The sequence below is a fragment of the Cryptomeria japonica genome, chromosome 11 (assembly GCF_030272615.1).
Source record: "Cryptomeria japonica chromosome 11, Sugi_1.0, whole genome shotgun sequence".
Classification (NCBI taxonomy): Eukaryota; Viridiplantae; Streptophyta; class Pinopsida; order Cupressales; family Cupressaceae; genus Cryptomeria; species Cryptomeria japonica.
Genome location: NC_081415.1, coordinates 218615139 through 218624424, shown reverse-complemented (window position 1 = coordinate 218624424; position 9286 = coordinate 218615139). Strand labels below are relative to the sequence as shown.

Genomic DNA, 9286 nt, shown 5'->3' with positions numbered 1-9286 from the left:
ATGTTATATTTGAGGTATTCCAAGTTGAATCGTCAACATGAAAAGTTCTATCATCTTAGTATTTCAGCACAACCCCTCACAACAATCATTTTTACTAATTATTTTGCAATCTTTTTATTTATTTAGTTTTGCTTTTCATTGTTTCTTCTAAATTTTTAATAAATAAATGTTCTTTAAAAAAAAATTATCTTTACTTTATTTTTTATTTCTTTGTTGGTATAATAAAAAATAGATTTTAAACAACAAGAACCTTGTAATCGATTGATCCATGAGCATATGACAAGCATACTTACATTCTTGGGATTTACTCATATTTCTTCAAATATTTAATAATATTATAAGGTTTAAATAATATTTTCAATCAAATATATGCTTTCCATATTTGTAATAGTTTTGGAATACAAGTAAGATCAAACTAGAAATCATGTTAATATTCTAGCCCGAGTTTGTGATATTGAGCCATAACAATTTTTCAATATCTCAACAATTACCAAAATAGAAAAAGATGTATATATAATAGAACTCCATTCACTATTTGAAATGTTACCAAAAAAAAAAGTACTTTTTGGAGAAAAGGGAATTGAATATAATGGTTAAAAAAGCAACATGAATCCATGAATGTAAAATACTTAAAATTAAAACATTTATAGACATCTCATATTGTTGAATGAAGAAGGTAAGTATTTCATACTTTTTCATGAATTAAAAACTATTTAACATTTTATATATTGTTTACATCATAATATTTTTTACAACTAGATTGTTGGTGTTACATCAAGTGTTTCACAAACATTCAAGTGCTTTCGCATTGTCAAACAAAATGAAATTTTTAAAATGTAAAAAATAATAACCAAATTGTTATTTTCATTATAAAGTATATGAGCTTTCTATTGCATACATGTCCTTCTCTAAAGCATGTGTAATGGATTATAGAGCTCGAAAAACTCAAGTATATAGAGTCTTGATTTAGTACAAAAACTTAATAAGATAAATTGTTGAGTGTGGCGACCAAGAGTAACACATCTTAAGCAAGGAAAATACACCAAGAAACCATCATAAGAAAAAAATAGATTCCTGTAAACAAATAAATATATATTAGTAATAATAAAGAGATTGAATTATTAAATTTAAAAGTATTGCAAATAATCTACAATTGATAAATATAATAACAAAAGAAAATATCTAAAAATGATACTAGTTTCCTTTTGAGTTTTAGCAATTAAATATAGAATTATAAGATATACTTTAAAGAACAAAAGAAACTCACATTTCAATGAGGTGTAGATTGTCAAATTCTCCATCCATGGAAATAAAAACTTTAGGATTGTATCAACATTGTTGAAGTATTTCCTTGTCCAACTCAGTTTTACTAGGATCAATGATATCATCCCTCCAAAACCTACTCCATATAGCAATCCGAATGCTATCTCATACCATGGATATTTAGTGGTTTTATTTTCTTCATTAATTGAGATTAGAGGACGAGGAACAATTTTTGTGTTGGAGAAATGTGGCCAAGAACATTTTCTATGTAAGGGACACCCCCATAAATGAGGATTCTTTGAATAAGAGGATTCATCAAATGAATACATTATTTGTCCTTGTGGTATACTTCCTGAAAGTCTGTTGTTTGACAAATCCAAGAAACCTAAAGACATTAGAGCGTTAAACTCTATAGGGATATGTCCTGAAAGGTGATTTCTTGAAAGGTCTAATGACTCCAACTGACTCATTTCTCCCAAACTACTTGGAATGGTCCCATTCAAATTGTTCATTGAAAGGTTTAGAAACCTCAAGCCCTTCAAGTTCCCAAGATTATAAGGAACTCCTCCCTCAAGATGATTTTTTGAGAGGTCTATAGCTGTGAGAATAGATAGAATAAATGAGTAGTGTTGATCTATACCTTTTACAGTCATATCCAATCCATCTTGATAATAATTTCCAGTAGAATTAGTGGATAATACAAAGCCATCTTCGATTTCATTTTTCATTGCTTGCAGGAATACAATTGTGTGTGGAATTGAGCCTAAGATATGATTGGAAGAAAGGAGCAAGATTTGGAGATTCATTAGTTGGCCTATCTCTAAAGGAATAGTGCCTGTAAAATTGTTCCCCTTCATCACTAGTACTCGTAGCTCTGAAAGATCTCCAATTAATGTTGGTATTTCACCTCCCAATAAATTGTTTCCAACGTCAAGAACTTGCAACTTTGAACAATTTCCTATATAAGAAGGGAATGATCCATTCAGATTATTACTGTGAACAACTAATGAATATAATCCATTTAGCTTACTTAACTCATGCGGTAAGCTTCCCTCCAAATCATTATTTCCCAAATTTAGGATAACAAGAGAAGAGCAATTGGACAAGCTCGCAGGGATCACTCCAGTTATGTAGTTGTTTGCAAGATTTAACAAACTGAGTCTAGATAACTTGCCCATGCTTGAAGGAATATTGCCACTGAACAAATTATCATTAAGCAGCAATATTTCAATATTAGAAGACCACAATGATGGGATGTGCCCACTCAATCCATTTCTAGACACATCTAGTGCTTCAAGTTGCATCCATGCTAAAGTATTTGATGATAGGGATCCTTCCAGATGATTTCCGGAGAGATTTAGAAACTGCAACTGAGGACTAGTTTCCCATAGCCAAGAGGGAATTACGCCCAGAAGACTGACGTTAGTCAATTTCAATCTTTGAAGTGAGAATTGTGTTGAGATCCAAGGTGGAAATTCACCATCAATCTCACACGACACTACAGATAGATCTGATAACTGAAAGGGTGGGATCCAGGTTGCGCTAATATTGAGCACACAATTGGACAAATACAAAGCATTTAGGCTTGTAAACTTGTGAAGGAAAGTTTCTGAAATGCACTGGTTATGGTTTAGTGACAAGGATAGACTTACTAGAGAAGCTGGAAGTGACGAAGAAGACATCATTTCATTGAAAGGATTGCCATGACCATCCAAGAAAAAGAGGGTGGAAAGCTGAGAAAATGAAGGGGGAATGGTCCCACTTAGTTGGTTATTGCTAATATCCAACCTCCCCAACAAAGATAGGTTGCCCAAGGAATCTGGAATGATACCACTTAGCTGATTGTTTTCAAGATCTAAAGTCCTCAACAGAGAGAGACGTCCAAGAGAAGCCGGTATGCTTCCACTAAGTTGATTGCTTCCAAGGGAAAGGTCAGTTAAAGAAGCAAGATTGCCCAAGGAATCTGGAATGGTACCACTTAGCTGATTGTTTTCAAGATCTAAAGTCCTCAACAGAGAGAGACTTCCAAGAGAAGCCGGTATGCTTCCACTAAGTTGACTGCTTCTAAGGGAAAGGTCAGTTAAAGAAGCAAGATTGCCAAGGCAGGAAGGTATACTTCCATTGAAGTAATTGGCTGAAAGATCAAGAACTGTAAGGCGCGTGAGCAAACAAACGAAAGGGGGAATCTTCCCACTTAAGCCATTATCAAATAAATCTAAAGAGTGAAGATAAGAGAGATTTCCCAAACAGGGAGGAATGGTAGTACCTGGTGTTGCTAGTCCAGATATAGAGAGTGATGTGAGAAAGCGAAGTTGGCACAGGCTCTCAGACATCACACCTTGACTGAAGTAAACTGAAACAGAGACAATGTGATTGGTGTGATTGTCGCAGGATATGCCGAACCACTCGGTGCAACAGTCTGTCCCATTTACCCACGAACTCAGATAGCCCTCGGAGTCATTCAAGGCAGCTTTGAAGCGGAGCAGAGCTTGGGATTCGTGGTAAGGACATCTGTTGGGTATCAATCGATGGGAAAGAGAAGGGCTCAAGACAAGAAAAACTGAAATGAAAACAATACAGAGCTTGCATAAAGGGACGGCCATTTGGGATAACTAAGAGGGGAGGAGGGAATTGCAGTTGTGCACTGGGCGGGCCGTTCTTAACCTGTGTGCCGGTCAATGAAAGAGTCGGCAACGCGTAAAACTGAGCGGAGTCAACACGGCTCCTTTCGATATCGATGTTTTGGCGAGTCCGTGAAGAACGCACCGAAAGCACACGGAAGGAGTAGAAATAGACAGAGAATCTCTAAACAAGGGTTTTGGTGAGAGAGGAGATAAGCGTGTAGGACTATTTTCGGCCTTCACGTAACGTATACGGTATCCAGATCGTTTGTTTATAAAGGACGTCTCGACCACAAAACATCACCCTCTTTTCGTTCCTGATGTGTTTTCGTATCATTCTAAGATTTTTCACATGCATATACCTATTACATTAAGTGGATAAGGTTGAGACTTGAACTATTAACTTATAATTCACAATAACTTGGTGTTATATAAAACATTCAAATACTTTTTCTTTACCTTCATTTTCAAAGGTGAGCTTTATAGAAATGAAAGTTTGGAAAATATGATTTGAAGACATTATATAATCATGCATGTACTTTAAAGTCACTACGAAAATGATAATATAATTCTTTTAAAAATATATATTAACTACTATTCTACATTACAAATTTACTGTTCAAATTACACAAGTGTATTTCTTTTGTAAAAAAATATATATGATGCTTGTTTTGTAAACAAAGCAATAAGGATATTGTAGGAGTTCATTTGAACTATGAAGAGATTTATTGTGAGGGTGCATTGTTGGTTGATTTCAATGTCCAATTCTTTGCTTTTAATTATGATCACACATGTATAAAATATTGCATATGTTCCTGAGGCCATCTACACTACATCTAGTAGGGCTTTCACAAACTTCAATGAAATTCCATGCTACATTTGGGGATTAAAGTATAAATATGACAAATAAGAGGATGGATGCCCCGAAGTTTGGAGGAGTTCCCCATCTCAAGAGAGATTCTCACTATGAATGCTAGATTGTTTGAGAAGAACTACCATATTTGCGTCCCTTCATGGAGAATGAGAGCTTGACAATGCTTGGTAGAATTTTTTGGATGTTGTCATTTTTTAAATAGGTGAGGTTAGTGTATCTACGCTTACCTTTTTTGTGGATAGCGTAACCTTTGAAATAGGTCTAGGGTTAGTGCATCAACAATACTTTTATTATTGTTATACACCAAATGAATGATTTGGTTCCCACAATACTAGAGGTGGGATATTGATAGTTTTGGAGGAAAGTAGACTCTCATAGGAAAGCTATTTTCTCATAATGGATATGATAGAGGAGAGTTTTTAACACTCGAAAGAGAGCAGGCTCTTAGAGAAGAGTTGTTCTCTCTTAATGCATATATATTACTATCTGATCCCTCATGTAGTCTATAAATTTTTATAAAGTTTGTCAACTAGGTTATCCACTAATGTGATCAATTCCTATGTATTAGGTGACTAGCAGATTTCATGAAGGTGCTTCATCAAGTTTTCAAATAGTGTGGTGCAAGGCATTGTCCTACTCCCTAACAACACTTGAAACACACTTGAATACTTATGCAAATCCACTTTCTAATAATAAAAAAAAAAAAGTTTATTTAGACATGAAACTTAGGCACCCAAAACTTGTGAAATTACTATTGAAATTAAACCAAGTAAATACATAACAAAGATCCAACCCTATTAGCCTCTTAATACATCATTCCAATCTGATTTACCCTCTCAATAAACAGCTAAAAGAAACTCCATAAAAAACACTTGAAGGACACTTGAATACTTATGCAAATCTAATTTATAATTTTAAAAAATAGGTTAATTTAGACATGAAACTTATGGACCCAAAACTTGTGAAATTGCTATTGAAATTGAATCCAAGTTTACATAACAAAAAGCTAACCCTATTAGCCTCTTAATACATCGTTCCAATCCGATTTACTCTCTCAGGAAAAAACTAAAATAAAATGCAAACAAATCAAGCAATGTGATCTATAATAGAAAATAAGAGGGATTTGAACACCAAAACTATGCAAACAAACTCATAGAAACTATCATTGAAATTGTGCAAAAGCTTGCAAAACAATGAGCCAAGCCTATTGGCTTCTCATCCACATTACAATTTGATATAGATCTGATCCAAGAATTGCAAAATGAATTCTTCTAGTGGAAAGTGATCTTCTACTAATATTCCTCCTTCTAACAACAAATTGATGAAACAAAACTTAAGGATTTCTCATTGAAACTTCAAACAACCTTAGAATACAACTAGGTGAGCCTATTGGTTTCACATTACACCTTCCCAATTTGATATTGGTCTAATATAGACCTAAGAATATGGTGAATTATAGAATAATATCACCTTCAAAAGTGACCTTCTTTCTTTCATTTTGTTCTCTCAAAACTGCACCCACAACAACCAACAATGAAATTGAAATTCAAAAAGTATACCCTACATTTCATTTCATTTAGGGGCCTAGAAATGTACACCCAAATCCAAGCTAGCCTTCCTATTGCTCTCCCAATGTCATCCTAGCCTAAAAGAGATTCTCTCTTCAGAAAGTGGACATATTTACCTAAAAGATACTAATTCTTTTTGTTAATAATACTTAGCGTGGTATTAAAAAAGAACATTAGACAAAGGGGGCAGAAAGACATATTTTTTAAATTCAAATTTGGATGAAGTATCTTATGTTGATGTGGCTTCTTGATTGTGGTTGATTCTAGATGATAATTATGATTCTTCTCAGTACATGGGAGTTTAATGATTTTAAAGATTTGAATGTTACAAATAAGCCATGTTTTTATTTGGCTATCATTGCCATGAGTGGTGAAGGATTTGTGGGGATGACGATATCTTGCATTTGTATCCCATGAGGCTAGATATTTATGGAAGGGTCACTTCACATGTGTGAGATGGACTAATTTTTTAGACAATTCTAACCTTAATTACTCTTGCATTTTTTCCTTTTTTGACAATGGAAATATTTGTGGGCCTAAATTGCTCCCCGTCTTCTTGTCTCTTCCGACAATTGCTAGGTCAAATATTGTAATTAGGAGTGCTCTAAAATATTTAGAACCTAGGGATTGCAATGCGTTAAAACAAAATGACGAAGTGTGGGATCTCTTTGACAAGGTGGGGATGACCCCTTATTTATTTTCCATGAAAGGTTATAACAGGGCTATGTCAACTAAATTTTGCCACTCTTGGTGGAAGGGGGTGGTTACCATTGGCAACTATCCATGAGCTTATTGTGGAATCCACTAGTTTGAAATATGAAGGACAAAAGTGGAAAAGAAAAGTTTGGGGGGCTACAAAATATTTCTCAATAAATTATTTGAAAAGGTTAAAAGGTCAAAGGTGTTGCAAATTAACTATGATAACTCCATCCTGATGGCCCTAAATGCAATGGTGAGTTTCCATGCAAATATAATATTTTACCCTAGAAGGGTGTTATTCCACTGATCACAACTATCATTTTTTTATTTTAAATCATCTTTATCATGGGGAAAAAAATGAATTGTTGTTCTATTTGTTCACTTCATTGTTTGCTAGTATTTGTAGAGAGGCATCTCCCCCTTTAATACATATAGGGTTAATTTATCCCCTTTATCAATTTTCCTTTGACCGCTACCCTCCATGAAGTCACCTATTAACCTATCTTGTAAAACCTAGTGACTTTTAAGAAGCCCCTAACAACTTGGTTGGCATTGAACTTATTGAATCTAAATTATTGCCTTCTAAAAGTAGCAAAATTGAACCTAATCGTAAAGGTAAAAAAAAGCTTCAAAAACCCCTTGTTAATGAATATCTAGAGCTTTCACTTCTTAAACCTACCCTAGACAAAAGAAAAGCCTCTACTCCCAAGACCAACCCTTTGAAGGCTAGGAAAACTAATAAGGGCCCCATGAAAAAAAGCATCACCATTGACTTAGAAGAGCCAAGGTTTGCTGATAAGGAAGAGGACAAGTAAGAAATTGATAAATAGGATGGTAGCTTGGATGAGAGATTTTCTGCACATATAATTTGTCAAGACAAAAGGAGCTTGAGAATGTAATTAATGAGGAAACCCCTATTTTTGTTGAGGGTTATGTGTAGAAAGAGTATGTGGACCTCTCTTCTAAATATTTTGAAGATGGGAATTTTTAGGATATGAAGGAGGAGCAAGTGGACAAGAGTAAGGAAAATTCAAAAGCCACTAACAAGCCTAAGGAAGAAGGTGTGAGGTTTTTTCAAAGAAGCCCATCCCTTTCCTTTTTTGGTGAGGAAGATATTGGGCCTATTTCTTAGGATTAACCCTCTATGAAGAAAGAAGAAAACATTGCCAAATTGAAGGGTCAAATTGTAGACCTATAGACCTGTTCATGTTATGAACCTAGAAACTAGAGCAGAGGAATGCCACAAAAGAAAGAGGAAGATGGGCACAACTATCAGTTCACTATATGCCATTACCAACAGAATTATGAGAAAATCTACTTTGGGATTTGTCTCAAGGCAAAGAAAACTAAGGAGTAAGGCCAATAAATAGCAGGATACAAGTAACTTTTACGAGTAGGACAAGAAGCAGTAGGAAATGAGTAACTTTCAGGTGGAATGATGAAGACATGGACCCAAACACTTGGCAATACTAGATGAGGAGGCTTGCTAGGAACTAGAAAATCCTCAATAGTAAATAATGCAAAGGTTCAGGATGGAGTGTTGGATGTTGTTCCTTTTTGTCGTCTTTTTGAAGCTTACTGATATAAATGCTTCCAGTAGCGTTAGAAGGTTGTTAAGGCTTAGGTTTATTAGTTATACTACATTTTAAGTTTAATTGTCTGAACAATATGTTTAATGAGACCTTTGTGCCACCTAAGACTAAGTTTATTTTTTATTTAGTGATTGTTAGTAGTGTTTATTTAAGCTTAAATTTGTATCATACTATGTTTTTGATTAAGTAAAAATAGGTTTTAGGGGACCCGAAACCCTATTACAAATCAAAAGATAAGCATTAAAGAGATGAAACAAAACAACTGCAAAACACCAGCACAAAAACCAACAGCTAAGAAAAAGACAGCAAGAAGCCAACAAGAAGTTGGCTCCAAACCCAACATTATAAATTAATTGAAAACTTTAATAGATTCCTCAGCATTTTGAACCAAGAGCATCATCGCCTTGGCCGCTTCCCTCAGGTCGTTGTTTTCCTCTCTCAGTTGGCTATCTTTCGTATTGATCTCCATCCCAGTAGTGTTCTGCCTTGTTCTGTGCCTGGGAGTCTGGTGGGTGGTGTTGGAAGTTGGAATATCATCAATGACAACCAGATTCTTTTCTTAATATTTCCTTTCTAGATGGCCCACCAAAGCATTCATGTTCTGTGATGAGACTTTGAGGACCTGGAGGCTATGGTTCATGAATATTTTTAGGGCCTTCTCGGTAGGGG

The 9286-nt window shown here is 34.8% G+C and overlaps 1 protein-coding gene across 1 annotated transcript; it reads right to left on the bottom strand.

The window, feature by feature from the left end:
* Positions 1-888: 888 nt before the first annotated feature.
* Positions 889-3932, bottom strand: LOC131053393 (DNA damage-repair/toleration protein DRT100). The gene is made up of 2 exons (XM_057987994.2): positions 3530-3932; positions 889-1074 (listed from the first exon to the last, which is right to left on the bottom strand). Exons 1-2 carry the CDS (start codon positions 3864-3866, stop codon positions 1025-1027), a joined length of 387 nt encoding a protein of 128 aa, XP_057843977.1. The 5' UTR covers positions 3867-3932; the 3' UTR covers positions 889-1024.
* Positions 3933-9286: the final 5354 nt, after the last annotated feature.